The 16,040-nt window shown below is 36.3% G+C and overlaps 3 protein-coding genes across 4 annotated transcripts; all 3 read left to right on the top strand.

The window, feature by feature from the left end:
* Nucleotides 1-304: 304 nt before the first annotated feature.
* Nucleotides 305-7,487, top strand: LOC112522985. Of its 2 annotated transcripts, none has more exons than XM_025132368.1 (5): nt 305-741; nt 2,017-2,120; nt 4,607-4,720; nt 6,507-6,590; nt 7,234-7,487. In XM_025132368.1, exons 1-5 carry the CDS (start codon nt 462-464, stop codon nt 7,288-7,290), a joined length of 639 nt encoding a protein of 212 aa, XP_024988136.1. In that variant the 5' UTR covers nt 305-461; the 3' UTR covers nt 7,291-7,487. The 2 variants fall into 2 exon arrangements, with proteins under 2 accessions (XP_024988136.1, XP_024988137.1); XM_025132369.1 differs by having other exon boundaries at nt 324-741; nt 2,020-2,120.
* A 1,747-nt stretch (nt 7,488-9,234) lies between these two features.
* On the top strand, nt 9,235-10,080 carry LOC112522372 (probable methyltransferase At1g27930). The gene has a single exon (XM_025131463.1). The coding sequence runs from the start codon at nt 9,235-9,237 to the stop codon at nt 10,078-10,080; it is 846 nt and encodes a 281-aa protein (XP_024987231.1).
* A 2,587-nt stretch (nt 10,081-12,667) lies between these two features.
* Nucleotides 12,668-13,314, top strand: LOC112523115. The gene has a single exon (XM_025132567.1). It carries the CDS (start codon nt 12,822-12,824, stop codon nt 13,125-13,127), a length of 306 nt encoding a protein of 101 aa, XP_024988335.1. The 5' UTR covers nt 12,668-12,821; the 3' UTR covers nt 13,128-13,314.
* Nucleotides 13,315-16,040: the final 2,726 nt, after the last annotated feature.

Genomic DNA, 16,040 nt, shown 5'->3' on the forward strand with positions numbered 1-16,040 from the left:
CAGAGTTAAATTTACATCTAACCGATTCAGACAAAATGAGACATTTTCAGCACTTAATTTATAAAAAAAACAAACGCACTTAATTCCTCTAGGTCTGAATCGGTCAGACTTAAGAGGCAATTAAGTGATTTTTTAGAAAAACAAACAGGGCCTAACACTTGTGACAATTAAGACCTGATTTTTGACGGGATTAATACACCGGGGCACCCTTAACAAGCAGACACAGCGTTAATGTACAATACGACGTCGCACGGAACAAAAATGACAGGGGTATTTTTGTCTTTTGGGACTGCTGATAGAGCATGAGATTTCAGGGGCAAAGTGGCGCTCAAATCACCGGTGTACACGAAACCCGTAACCAAATTCCTCCCAAAATCTCTCCTCCATTCGCATAACTGTTTCATACACTTTGAATTCAATCGGATTTCAGATTGTGGGAAGAAAGAGGGAAATTCATAAAAATGTCGTGCAGGATAGTATTTCGAACTGTGATGCTCACCGAGCCATGGCGAGCTTCCCCTAATCGCACCTCCTTTTCCTTATCCTTAGCTAATCAGAAATCTAGAACATCAGCTTCGAATTCAAGATGTGGATTTAGAATCCCTACAAAAGTTAGAGATATTATAGCGGAAAGACGAATACATCAACGGTTTAATTGCTCTCATGATGAAAACCTATCGTCATCGTCTGCTGAGAGTGACCAGGAACCTCCTCAAGAAGCCGTTCTCAAGGCTATTTCAGGTACTAACATTTATCCCCAATTACAGTTTTATTTTGATTCGGATTCGAGTTAGGTGGTAATTGGGATGGACAGTTATGGAGATAGAGTTTGCAAATGAAGGATTCTAATTGTATTTTGAAATGCCATGGATTAAATTTGGTAGGGGGTTTGAAGGATTTTGATAAGTGTGGTTATGACTTATGAATAATGGATTAACTGATTTGATGTTGCATTCTTAAGCTGACTAATTCTACTTCATAATCCACTTACCACTGTTTTCCAATGCTGAAGATGATGGATGGAATCACCGTTTTCAGATTATGTTAGATGCAATGTTGCTTATTGTTGGTTGATGAAGATGCATATTGTATGAGATACTCCATCGTGTAGATTATAGAGTTCATTCACCAAAATTTTCATAACTTGAAGAATTTACACCATTGTGACAAGTAAATTTGAGGAGATTGTTTCCTTATGTACCACATGGGACTCTTAAACCAGAACAAAGTTCTTCGCAAAGTACATGATAGTTCTGGAATGGTGGAGCAATAGCAAGTAGGTGGATAATTGCCAATGGTAGTGGTGTAAAATTGAAAGAAAAACAAGTTGCAATTGTTTGAATGGAATCGAATGATTTCGAATGTACCAGCAGTCTCTAGAGGCGGGGTCTCTCCCAAGGCTTGAGCCAGAAAACACAATAACCAATACCCCCGCTTGATTCGCCCCCTATCACGTAGCAGAAATAAATCATTTTCGTTTACCCTCGTACTATCATTATTACCTTTCAACTACTACTACCATGAAAGGCGGACCTAGAAATTTTTTCAAGTGGTGGCATAGTTTGACTATAAGAAATGAAGATATGCGTAAAATCATCACCGGTCAGTTGGTTAGTTCCTTGCTTTTCATATGTGAGGTCATGTATTCAAGTCCTTTATTGCAATTTGTTTTAAAAAACATAATAAATCTGAAATTAAAAGCTAAAAACTAAGCAAATGACACAAATGGGATTCGATGGGGGAAAAATCTTGCTAACCAACTCTACCAAGGGGAATTTGTGTTCTCATTGTAGTTTCAAAATATATACAGTTGCATACAACAAAATAATACAGTGACACCTTTCATTACCCTATAATTATTTACATTACGACATCATATCACTAGACTAGTGTGGATCCACCCGTGACTACTGCTACTAAATATACTTTGTCCTCCTCACATACGTGATATTTTTATCAAGTAGTTGGTGTGAGTTGTTGTAAAGTTGCTAAGACTAACTATTGAGTTTGATTCAGAAGTTTCAAAGACCGAAGGTAGAGTTGGACAAACCACAAACATGGTTCTTGGAGGAACGGTTACTGATGATTCAACCGACGAGTGGCTCTCTCTTGATCAGAAGGTATATGTTACTTTTTCTTATTTTCAACTACAATGAGTTGTTTATCCTAAACTAGTTAGGCTATACTAAAATCAAATCCATTAGCAACTGATAGAGGTAAAAGCATCAATGCTGTAGACAATTATTAACATCTTTCTAGCATTTCCTAAAGAACACCAATTACATCTGTTTGTATTCCAAATTTGCATTGTCCACACCTGGATCAGGTTTTAAAACACCTTTGATAGAGGAGGTATCTAGTCCCTTATAAGACAACCTTTGCTCCCCTCCCCAACCGATGTGGTATCTTACAATTCACCACCCTTGGGAGGCCAACGTCCTCATCGGCACACCATTCCGGTTCCGGACTCTAATACCAATTATGACATCCCAGGCTAACCGCACCAAATACTATCCACTTTGTCCACACCTGGACTCACAAAAAACGTGTCTGATAAGAGGAGGTATCCAGTCCCTTATAAGGAAACCTTTGTTCCCCTCTCCAACCGATGTGGGATCTTACGACCCACCCCCTTGGGAGGCCAACATCCTCGTTGCACACCTGTCCTTGAAATAAATATGTATTGACTGGAAAATGAGATAAAAAGTGACAACCTTTTAGATGAATTGACCTTGGAAGGAAAATAAATCATGAAAAAAATAATAAAATCAAAATGGGAGAAAAATTAACAAAATATTGTCTTGCCATAGTGGTAGTAACGTTTATAATTGTATATTAAAAAACAAACTTTCACCTAATAGATTTGAAACCATGACCTCTTGTATATAAAGTAGTATTCCAACCATCTTGCCTATGTTTAGTTTCTGACATAGATTTGGTTTCAAAGTATTTAATGGCACCCCTCGAAATCACGTGGATGTACCTATCAAACGGCTAACTTTTTTTCTCTTGCAATAATCGAGTGAGCATGTGCACGGGAGCTACTCACCTCCTAATAGGTCCGCCCCCAGATCCAACCTTGGCCTAAATTTGTCAGAAAAATGATGATTCTTTGTTAAGAAGACAGTATATCCATGTTATCTTCTTTTCTATCTGAACTTTCTTCTAAGTAAGATATATTCACTACCCATAATTATTAAGGTACAATATATTGTGCTTGTTTGATTATTTCTTAACAATCCCCTACATTTTGCTGTGGTTATTGATCTCAAAGTCAATCCAAATGATCATCATGGAGATTTTCATACCATATAAAGCACTGCTGCATTAGTTTCTTAGGGAGTGTTTGTTAGCAGCTTAATGAGCTTAATGAGACTCACAACTTATTCCGTCAGCTATACATGACTGTTTGGTAGTGGCTTAATGATATGGAAAGTGGCTTATTCAGTAAGCTTTAGGGGGAAGCTTTAAGTTTTTTTCAAACAATCCCCTCCCAATCTCTTCTGACAGACTAATCCACATAAACAGTTTTATCCATACAAGATTTAATGGAAAGCCAACCAAACAACCGCTTAGTCAGAGCCATCCCGAAACATCCTCATTTCTAGTTATGTTTTATTGGTCCTCGATTCTACATTTACCCTATAAACCTAGTATATCTTCTTGTTGAACTATAAATTTACCCTTTTAGTTTTTAGTCAGATTTTTTTCAACATTGCAAATGCTTTTAGCTACTCAGATTATTAAAAATGTCAATTATGTTCCGATCACATAATAACTTTCACTCATGATTTGCGAATAACCATATGTACCAGGTAAAATTTATGGAAAAGGGTACTGGTGAAAAATTTATATTGTTAGAAATAGAAAATAAAACCATATAACTCTTTCAACCACAAAGAGTTAAAACACCCAAATCTAACTGTAACTTTGGAAGGGAGACGGTAACATTTTAGCTTCAACAACATTGCATGATAAACAGTCAAATTTCTATAACGGGTAACTGATTGTCGGTGAAGAAGGGCAGTTGAGTCAATTTATACTACTCTAGTAGTCTAGTTAGCTAGTCGGTTAGATAGTGCCGTGTATATATTTCCATATCTATATGCTGTTTTCCTTCAATGAATTCACTTTTCAGTTTCACTGCCTACTTAGAGCATCTCCAACAGATTCTTAAAAAGTTATCCAGATTGGAGTATCGAAGTTCAAAATCTCTAAAAATAATTGCATTTCAACTCCAACAGATTCTCCATTTTTGAGATTACATCATTAGTTATATTATTAAAATATTTCATACATTTAATAAAATATTATGTTCTCTCTCCAAAACATTTCATTTCAATGTTTTTTATTGGTGGAATATAATAAAAAATAATTTCTCTTTCATGGTAATCATTTGTGGAGAGTTCTCCGTATTTGGAGAAATTTACATTCTCTCCTACTTTCTCCGTTTTGGAGAATCTGTTGGTGCATAAAATTGTCCAAAATCCCCATTTTCTCTATTTTAGAGAATCTGTTGAAGATGCTCTAATGGCTAGAAGATTTTATCTCTGTGTGCCACGTGTTTAGTTATCGAGTTAAATAATTTTACTTATTCATATAACAGGTAAACACGTACCCAACGGTAAGAGGATTTACAGCAATTGGAACCGGAGGTGATGATTTTGTGCAAGCTATGGTAGTTGCTGTTGAGTCAGTCATTCAACACCCAATTCCACAGGTACATATTTCTTAAACTGCATCCTTCGTTAAATATGATGATGAACCTGCTAATTGTACCAAATATTGTCTGCTTTGTCCATACTTGGACTCACGGTTAAAAAACGCGTCTGATAGAGGAGGTATCTAGTCTCTTGTAAGACAACCTTAGTTCCCCTCTCCAACCAATGTGGGATTGTACAATCCACCCCCTGGAGCCCACCAGCATTGCCGGCACACCAGTTTGGTTCCCGGCTCTGATACCATTTGTAATGTCACAAGCTAACCGTACCAGATATTACTTTTTCCATACATGGATCTATGATTTTAAAACGCGTCTGATAGAGGACGTATCTAGTTCCTTGTAAGGAAAGATTTGTTCCCCTCCCCAACCGATGTGGGATCTTACAATTCACCCCCGTGGAGGACGCTCGCACAACAGTCTGGTTCTTGGCTCTGATACCATTTGTAACATCACAAGCTAACCATAATGTATGCCTTTCCATACATGGACTCACAATTTTAAAACACGTTTGATAGTGGAGGTATCTAGTCCTTTCTAAGACAACCTTAATTCCCCTCCAAACCGATGTGGGATCTTAAAATCCACCCCGCTTGGGAGCCCAACTTCCTCGTTGGTACACCAGTTTGGTTCCTGATTTGGAAACCATTTGTAACATCACATGCTAACTGTACTAGATGTTGTCTGCTTTGCCCATAACTCACGGTTTTAAAACGCATCTGATAGACAGTTCCTTATAAGGCAACCTTAGTTCCCCCTTCCCCAACGATATGGGATCTTACAATCCACCCCCCTTGGGAGCCCAACTTCCTGACTCGTAAACTGTTTGTAACATCACAGGCTAAGTGTACCATATGTTGTCCACTTTGTCCACACATGGATTCACGATTTTAAAGTGCGTCTAATAGAGGAGGTGTCCAGTTCCTTATAAGGCAAACTTTGTTCCTCTCCCCAACCGATGTGGGATGTTACAATGAAAATATCAATAGGCTAGTAGTAAAAGTATTGGGATTATGTATGAGGTCTTGAGTTCAAATCATTGTAAGATCCCATATCAGTTGGGGAGGAGAACAAAGGTTGCCTTATAAGGGGACTGGAGACCTCCTCTACTAGATGCATTTAGCGTGGACAAAGCAAACAATATTTGGTATAGTTAGCATGTTACAGATATTGTCACATTTGGATCTTGTTTTATAGATGCAGACATGGGGCAAAACCCCGAAGAATCTGGGGTTTTTGTCATTCATGACTCGGCATCGATTATGGTAATTGCTGAAACAGAAAAAAATGATTGATAATCACACACACAAAATAAGAATGCAGAAACGACAAATTGCACACAATACTTATATGGTTCAACAACTTGTCTACATCCATGGCCACTTTTTACGATTTTATTGTAGTTAGGGAACTCTTGAATAGTACATTCGTCATCGAAGAAACCTCCTATTCCGATGAATTTAGGGTTTTGGTAATCCTCGATGTTAACGGTCATAACTGTCCTGATTGATTTCTTAAACCATGAAACCGTAATCCTCTTTCTCAATTTTTTTCCCAACTTCATACTATGATATTTACAAGAATATTGATAAAAGGCAATTGTATTGGATGATTGTAGCATGAGATGGTAAAAAGACACAAATGCCCTCCACATGAATTTTCGGTACTCTAGACCTTCTAACGCCTAGGCTTTTGCTTTCTGTTTACATGATGCACATTTGGCTGATTTAGGCAACCCAAGATCTCTTTGGACTTGATCCAACTTGGTTATATGATTCTCTAACAGGGCCAGGTGAAGCAGAAAATGTCATCTGGTGGGAAGTATGTATCGGTGAACATTGGACCCGTTCAAGTAGTTTCTAGCGAGCAGGTCCTCTCTCTCTCTCTCTCTCTCTCTCTCTCTCACACACACACACACACACACTCCGCATTGAACTTCAAAATTCAATAACAAATTGTATATGTTCAAGTAAACAATATAAATTGAAACCGATGGTGTTTAATTGCTAATAAAATTGATATTTTTTGGTCGCTTATTTATTATTAGTATCGGTGGTGTTGGGAGGGTATTTCATCTTGATGACTATGGGCCCCTTCTTTTTAGAAGGGTGTCCTAGGCTATGTCTAGACTAATCCTGGCAAAGTGTGACTGCAAGAAATCAAATCTTATAAACCCAGTGGCTACAATTGTTATGTATGCTTGGAATCGAACCCTAGGCAGTTTACTAACAGTTTAATGAGCTTAATGGCGTGGGCAGTTTATCCGCTGAACTATAAATGAGTGTATTAAACCAAAATTGGCTATATGGAATAAGGCAGAACCCTTCTATTGTCTCCATTAAGCCACCTCAAACAAAATAAAACCAAAAATGCGTTAGAAGTAATCCAACTCTCTCTTTGCCTCTCACACCCATCTGTCTCCATCCCTAAGATAGACAAATCTATACCCATGTAGGGCTTAATGGAAAAGCAGAAGTAAATAACCCTACATAATGTTTCCATATCTTTTTCAGGTTCAAGCTGTATACAATGCCATGAGGAGAGATGATCGAATGAAATACTTTCTGTAGCGCATTTCTCTTCGCCTTATGTATGTATGCAACACCGATCATCTCGTTACGTTCTCATGCTTTTCCTTTTTCTTAACTAATATATGCCCTTTGTTCTTTCACATGTCTTTGTTTCATCAAATCATCATTGAAACCTCAAACTCATCTCCCAACTTTCACCTCAGAGGTAGTCTGAAATCTAAGTTTTCTTTCTGCAAGGTTAATGGTTGCATTTATAGTTTTGAATGAATGCATACTAGGGGAATAAAGTGGCTATTTAGTCAATGATCTTATCGACCCACAACTTAATAGGTGAGTTATACATGACTATTTGATAGTGACTTAATGATATAGAAAATGGCTTAATGATATAAAAAGTGGTTTATTCAGTAAGTTTTTAGGGAAGCTTTATGCAGGAAGCCAAGATTTTCCAAACCTACTCCTAATTAAAAAACACGCTATTTCCATCATTGAAGCACCCCTCGAACAAAGACCTTTCCAATCTATACATAGACAGAACAAAAAATCACAAGTTTAAGAGTAAACTACAATTTTCGTTCTTCTGGGTTGTCAAGAATAATACTTTTAATCATTACAGTTTCGAAATTACAAGATGTCCATAATAGTTCGTAAAAGAGTCTGGATTTGATCACTCCCTCCCATGACTGTTAAAAAAATTAAGCGGGTAGTATTTTCATCATTTTATCAAAAAAATTTATCATTTACCTGACCAAAAACCACATAAATCCAATCATAAAATCGATTTTAATTGGTTAAGAAACAAAAATATAAATCAATAAAAGAATTTTTTGCATTTGATTCAGTTAATTAGGTTAAAATATGCCTTACATTAGAGGGAGGAACCAAATCCGACATTTTTATAAACCATAATGGCTATCTTATAATTTCAAAATTATAGAGATGAAAAATGTTATTTTTGAAAACCACGAAGACCAAACATGTAGTTTACTCCAAATTTAAACAAACCATGAGAACATAAATCATAATTTACTTATTTCTGGAAAAAAATAGGAAAACCTAACAAAGTATTCCATTTTGAATGATTAAGTCCATAAACTATTTTTTTTGAATGAAAAACCATTAAACTTTATCATTTTAAACGATTAAGTTTCTAAATATTTTTTTCAAAAAAATAAATCATCGGACTTTTAAAAATTGATTAGTTACATCATTTTAACCTAAAAAACTACATGTAAGTGGCTGAGAAGATATTAAAGTAAAACTACTTATAACCCCTAAAAATAGATCAAAAAAAGAGAGAGATTGATTACACGAGTCAACAATACGATAACCGATACGAAGTACACACAACAATGGGACGAGAGAGAGTGATACCGTTGTTTGCGAGGGGTCTTGATGGGCGTATGATTTAATGTTTTTGTTAAAATATAAATTTTAAAACTTTTCTAATGGGTTACAAATAGTCCTTTTAAAATATTTTAGATAACTAATTTTTAAAAATTCGATAATTCATTTAAAAAAATTCAAAGATTGAATCATTCAAATAAGAAAATTTATAGTTTTTTCATTAATAATAATTTTATATTTTTTTAATTAACTTAGATATCTTACTCGTTATGCGAGCCAATTAATCCTAGGACGACCACCTGCTTTACAGATAGTTCGGAGTCATCGCATTTGACCTCCGTGGCCACAAGGGGATTTTTATTTCTTCTTGAATTTGAAACTGAGACCTCCCGATACTTTTGACATTTTGAGCTAAACTCAAACCAATCAAGCACCACCTTTGTAGTTAAATAATTCTATATTTAATCATTTAAAATAAAAATAAAATATAATTAAATAAAGATTTAAAATATTCTTGTGGCAATTAAATCACAAGGTTTTCGGGGAATTGTGGTGACACATCCAAGATTTTCTTCCATGCAACCGACCATACCAACATTTCGTGTTTCCACTTTCCCTTCCACCGGAGATCTCAAAATGATGAACAACCTTCCGCCGCTCCCTGACCGGAGACTCTTCACCATATTCACCGTCGTCGCCCTCATCGGTTTCTGCCTTATCATCTCTAGTTTCATCGGCGCCGGTGATAGCGGTCTCTTCTGTACTGAATCCATCTCCGACGAATTCTATTCCACCACCACAACACCGCTGCAACTCGACGCCATCCTCCACTACGCCACCGCCTTAGTCGTCCCTCAACAATCTCTCGCCGAGATCACAATCTCCTTCGATGTTCTCCTCTCCATTTCCCCCTGCAATTTCCTCGTTTTTGGGTTAGGTCACGATTCCCTAATGTGGGCCTCGTTTAATCCACATGGCAAAACGCTATTCCTTGAAGAAGACGCAAAGTGGGTCCTTAGCGTCCTTAAAACCGCCCCAGATCTAAACGTCTTCACCGTCGATTACCAGACGAAACTCTCCGACGCCGACGATCTCCTCAATTCGTATCACTCCGAACCGGAATGTTCACCATCCAGAGCTTTTATTCAAGGTAACACCCGGTGCAAGTTAGCAATCACCGGTCTACCAGATGAGGTTTACGATACTGAATGGGATATCATCATGATCGACGCACCGAGGGGGTATTACAACGAGGCGCCGGGAAGAATGGGGGCGATTTACTTCGCCGCCGTCATGGCGAGGAATCGTAAAAAACCAGGAATAACGCATGTGTTTTTGCATGATGTTGATCGGAAAGTGGAGAAGGAATACGCCGAGGAGTTTTTATGCCGGAAGAATTTGAAGAAAGGCGTCGGAAGATTGTGGCATTTCGAAATACCTCCGGCGGAGAATGTCACCGGCGGTGGCGCAAGGTTTTGCTAGGATCACAATCGGCGGTGGCGTATTGTTAGGTTACAGGCCTGTTTGCCACCTTTTGTACCAGTACGATGACCAAGTATTTTGGTTATGGAAATAGTGACCAAAATCGTTTGTATATGTTTTTAGGTTTTCAGAAAACAAATTATTATTATTTTATTGTTATATTTATAAAACTTGCACGTACAAATTTGGAGTTTATTTGGTTGGTTAATTCATGTTATGTATTCATAAAGTTGTCTGTATGAATTAATCTACCTTAATAGATTAAGAAGGTTTTTATTTGGATGAGTATGAAAAAAGTTTGCTTTTTAATGGGAAAAACATGTTTAGAAACAATTTGATTTTTTGTATAAAGTTTCTTTTTACTGAATAAGTCATTTTTATATCATTCGACCATATCAAGTAGTAATTATACTGAATAAGTCACTTTTTTACTATTGCAGGTTCTCTCCCTCAATTTCCCTCATGTAGGTTCGCTCTATCGATTTCCTTATTGTTGCAGGTTTGGTGGAGATTTGTTGAAAACTCCACCACACACCACCATCACAGGTTCCTTCCAGTCTCCACAGTTCCTTCCCTTTGGAGATTTATTGAAGACTCATCATTTCTTATGTTTCTTCTGCCGGTTCATACCATTTGCAAACCTGTTTTTCTTCTTTTTGTTTCATGAAACAAAATCATGGCTCTCATATGTAGATATACTTTCTTCTTGTTATTTGCTATGCGGGCTCAACTCTCGCACTCCTCCCATCCGCGAGTTCACAAGAAGTAGAATTCTAATTGGGAACTTGGGACAGTGAACAATGAGTTTTTTTTGTTAATGAAAAGGCTAAAAACAAAGAAAGGGAGTAAAATGGTCATTTATATTATTCAGACAACTTATTCAACACAACAACCAAACAACAATTTATAAGTTATTATACAGACAACTTTATCCATCCAGGTCTTAACAAAAAATTAACCGAACAATCCCTTAGAAACTTATAGGAATGTAAACAAACCGATAATTCTAAGCCCTGAAACTACCATAAGGTGTTTGGCTTAGCTATATATGGTCTATTTAACTTGAATAGGATTTTACCAGATCCCGAGTTTGAATCTCCTTGTTGATTCCCAAAAAAGGTCGTTTGATTGATTCATAATACTAAACACGGGTTATTTAGCTAAATGTCCTTCTGACATGGTTTTCTAATTCTTGTCTTTCTTACAAATCTTAAGAATATTTTTGCCCAACTGAAAAAATGTCTCCTCTTTCAAATACAAGAATGCCTAAAAACCTGTCATTAGACCATCTAACTAAACAACCCTCGATCATTTGGCTGAATGGTCTTTTAATAGATTTTTTTTATATCAACGATCTTCTGTTTTTTATGCAAGTGTGAATATTTATACAAATTTCTGTAAAGATTTTTTATTATTATTATTTTTTAAATTAAAAATCAAGTTTATATAAATACATAACCGTACTTGAACATATACAAAAAAGAATAAAATATTTTAAAAATAATTATAATAATATTTAATCCGATTATATTATTTTATACTCATAAAAAAATTAAAATGTCGACTTTAAAAAATAATGATAGATTTAAACAATAACAAAAAAGAAGTCAAAGTTCAACCAAAGTTTACAAAACGTGATAATCATGTTCGGTATCATCTCAACCGTTGATTCCGTCAAAACTCCATCTATCTACAATTCCCATATTTCTTTCAACGGTTTTTTAATTATATAATATAATTAGTTTATTTACTAATTTATTAATTTTGTTCGTTAATTTTAGTTGAATCTTTTTGTCAACCAACATCTCTGTTTCAGTTCTCCAAATTCCCATTTTTATGCCATCTTAAACCTCGTCCAGTTGTCTCCCACATTCCCTTGTCGTTAGTTCTTGCAATCATGCTACAATGCTAACGTTGGTTGATGATTTTGTTAAATACGTCTCAATTTTTTTATATTTTAGTTTCAAGATAAATCAATTCATCTAATGTTAATTTTTATATATGTTCAAACCAATTCATCTAGAAGGAAATTATATAAATTAAATAATAATGTAAATTATTATTCGGTTAACCGATATGGAGCAAAATAACCGAAACTTACTTTATTCGGTTATCTTAACCCTTTAACCCGAAACCGAATAACGTAAAACCGTTTTGATTCTGTTGAGTTAGTCGGTTTCAGGATTTTTATACCATTAGGCTCCCGATCACTTAAGTTTCTGGATCCATTACTGTGTATCTAGTACTCGTACGACTAACATGCAAGTTGTGCATTTTCAGTGTCACCCTCCACTGCTCCAACCTGTTGTTCATATGTACCTCCGACTCTGTAATAAGTATAATGTCGTCAAATTCTTGGTTTTTACCATATTTATCCAATAAAATATCTTAACTTAATAAGCGTTTGGTAAATCAAATCCAAATCAAAATCAATAAAAACAAAACAAGAGGATGAGAAACACCAATAAGCAAAGTAAACCATTTGCGTCCATAACAATCCTCAAATCGCAAACTTCCAAACACGCCCACCCTCCAAATTCACACGCTTCTACGTGTACAATTCCATCACCACTTCAATTTATCCCAATCTGTGTGAACTGTATATTACTGATATACATCGCATCCCCAAATATCAATTCCATTCACCCAAAAAATCTTCACAGTTCCTTCCTATTATAATCAATTCTCCTCATCATCGATCCTATACTCCCTCTACGAACCTCAATTCTTCGATATCCGATATGGGTCCGATCGTCTTAACTCAGATCGCGACTGGTCTCTCCGTATTGGCCGGAGCCGCTTTGTTGAAATCGGTAATGGATCAAAACCCGATGATGGGTCCGGGTTCAGGTGAGTTCCCAAGGTGTTCACGTTGCAATGGAACGGGTCGGGTTACTTGTCTTTGTAATCGGTGGTCCGACGGGGACCGTGGGTGCCGGACTTGTGCTGGTTCAGGTCGGATGATGTGTAGTAGCTGTGGTGGTTCTGGTACTGGTCGCCCGCTTCCCGTTCGGATCTCGGTTCGTCCTCCAAATCAACCGTATTAACCCGGTAAACCTATTTGGGTTTCTGTAATTGTAATATCTTGAGTAAATTCTTAGTTCTTTTGAATGATGGAAACGAAATTCAGATGTAAAATACTCTTCTATTCATTCAATTACACTCTCTAATTACGTATATATAATCATGTATTATAAGTTGATTTGAGTGGCGATTGAGATGTTTGTGATCACATTTTGAGGATTCTATCAATATATACATACACACACGCTATAAAATACCCCTTTTATGGATGATTTTTGCGAATTTGTTTGGATGATTTCTGGGAATTTGTATGAATGGGGTATAAATTCATTTTTCATGAATAATTTGTGGTTTAGTCTATGAATCAGCTTTCAGAAGTGCATATTTAGGGTTCTATTGAACTGGGTTTGCATTGAATAAAAGGTGTAATCTGTCCAATTTCATGTTTAAATGTGTTTTAACTTCTTGATTATAGGTTAAATATGTGTTTTAGGGTTTAAACTTGGCAATTTCTATGATTTTTTGATGATTGTTGGATGAAAACTTTGTATATAACTTGTTAATTTGTGTAATCGAGCTGCGAAGGTTCTTGATTCGGTCTTAATCTTTAAGAATGTTGATATTTTTTTGGGTTGCACTTAATTGCATCACAGTATATGCAAAACTTCATGTGATTGTTTGGTTGGTTTTTGATCAAGTTCTTTGTTGATAAAGCTCTTTGTGTGGATTAATCTGACTATATAGATTGAGAAGGTTTTTGTTTGGGAGGCTTTTTCATAGATGGAAGGAGCTTGTTTTTTAATCGAGGGAGACATGTTTGGAAAAAAAACTTGACTTTCTGTATAAAGCTTCCCTCTAAAAGCTTACTGAATAAGTCACTTTTTATATCATTAAGCCACTACCAAACAGTTGTATATAGCTGATTGAATAAGCTATGAGTCCGATTAAGCCCATTAAGTTGCTAACAACATGCCCTAAATATTGTCTTTATGTTTTTTTGACTAATTTCCTTAACGATGAGCTTCATGAGAGATTTTGTAAAGCACTACGAATTTCACAAGCCTAAAGATGGGAAGATTTCTTCCTTTCTTCTGTAGGATCATAGGTTTAAGCCTCACCTCTTTTCCCTTTTCCTTAAAAATAGCATAGAAATTGAAGAAGTGTTGTAATGATTTCGTAGTAAAGGTTGCAATAAGAAGTTAAGAACCGAGCACGTAGCCATATGCAGGAAAAAAATGGTGTTTTCATGGTTAAGTGAAACATTCCGGGCAACCGTACCGGATATTATCTCCTTTATCCATACCCGGACTCACAGTTTTAAAATACGTCTAATAGATGAGGTATCCAGTCTCTTATAAGACAAACTTTGTTCACTACCCAACCAATGTGGGGTCTCACCTCTCAACAACTCAAAATTGGCATGAGGACTAGTAGAAAGACCTATGTGATAGGTTAACCGGATAGCGTATGTGTAAAATGTGGTCGATGGTCCCGTTGGTTTCCTTATTTCACTATCTATAGGTTCTGGTATGTGTTTCTTGAATCCCATCTGCTCCCAAACCAATTTCTTTATCAGAAAGGATTGGGTCCTTGTAGCAGAGAGAATGGTTGGTCTCCTTTGTGAAGTAGTGTGCATTTACTAAAAAATTATGACATAAAACAAAGAGAATTTGAATAGAGAAAACACATAATGACACTACAATGAAGCTGGTGGTTGGGTTTATGATGCCCTGTGCAGGAATGCTAAAAAACGTCACTATGCCGATTTTTTAAGCAAATGAAACGTACTATTTTCTAAGGGTTTGGGACCAGTCAAGCAAGTCTCCTCATCCCCATACCAAAAGAATCAAAACAGTCAAACAAGAAGGGATGAGGTATAGTAGGAATCGGTTGGTTGTTCAATTGTTTGATGGCCGTATTCATGTTGTCTTTTTTTAATTAGATTAGTCGCTTAATTGATGTTCTGGACAGCTTGGGCTTGTTGTTTATAGCCCAGATGATTAAACCAAAACTAATAAACACATAAAAACTCGATGCTCTTTGGGCTTTTGTTGTCTTGTGCAGTTGCAAGGACTGCATGTGGCCAAGGCCAGGCCTGTACTACAAACACACACACACATATATGTATATATATATATATATGCATATATACACATATATATAGGCGAAAGATCGTGTGAGAAGGAGAGTTAAAGTGAGAAACGTAAGAAGGGTTTGGACCTTTGATCACTTTTAATCTCAAACTCACTCATGAATCGCACTTGATACAGAGATTGATCCGATGCATCTCATCATAGTATGCATCCAAGGGTAGAGATCCCTCAACTCTTCTTCTCACTAAAACTCAACTATATGTATGTGTGTGTGCGCGCACTAGTTTAGGTGGAAAAGAGAGGGAAATGGTTCCTTTTATGGAAGAGAAAAAAACAACTAGTCTTTGACATTTGAATGTGAGATTTCCATTTTTTGTGTTGGCATAAAAATGATTTCCAATTGTGGATAGAGGATGGTCACTTCTAGGGGTATTACTAAAATTTCACCTACCTCTATTAGTTTCCGTGTTCATGGATAGTTTTAGGACCATCCTTTCTATGATTGAGCCTATATTTTGAGCTTAATGAAAAAACCTCATTTCGTAAGCCATAAAATAGCTATTCCGGATAGTAGCTTATTGGGGGTTTTCCCACTTTTTCTAATTATACCCAGTATATTTTTAGGCCATTTTATTTTATATTGAAATTATCAGCTAGTTTTACCGAACATGGTTAGTTTATCAAGCCACAACCAGCTTTTTAGCTAACATCTAGCTTGTCAGCTAGTTTGCATATACAACCTATAACACGCCTCGATCTTGTATGCAGGGTACCCTATACCATCGTCTAATATCGTATAAGGAAAAATCGTGATGTTCATTGTGGGTTTTGTACTACCATGGG

The sequence above is a fragment of the Cynara cardunculus genome (genome assembly GCF_001531365.2).
Source record: "Cynara cardunculus var. scolymus isolate 2C chromosome LG 12, CcrdV1, whole genome shotgun sequence".
In the NCBI taxonomy this organism is placed as follows: Eukaryota; Viridiplantae; Streptophyta; class Magnoliopsida; order Asterales; family Asteraceae; genus Cynara; species Cynara cardunculus.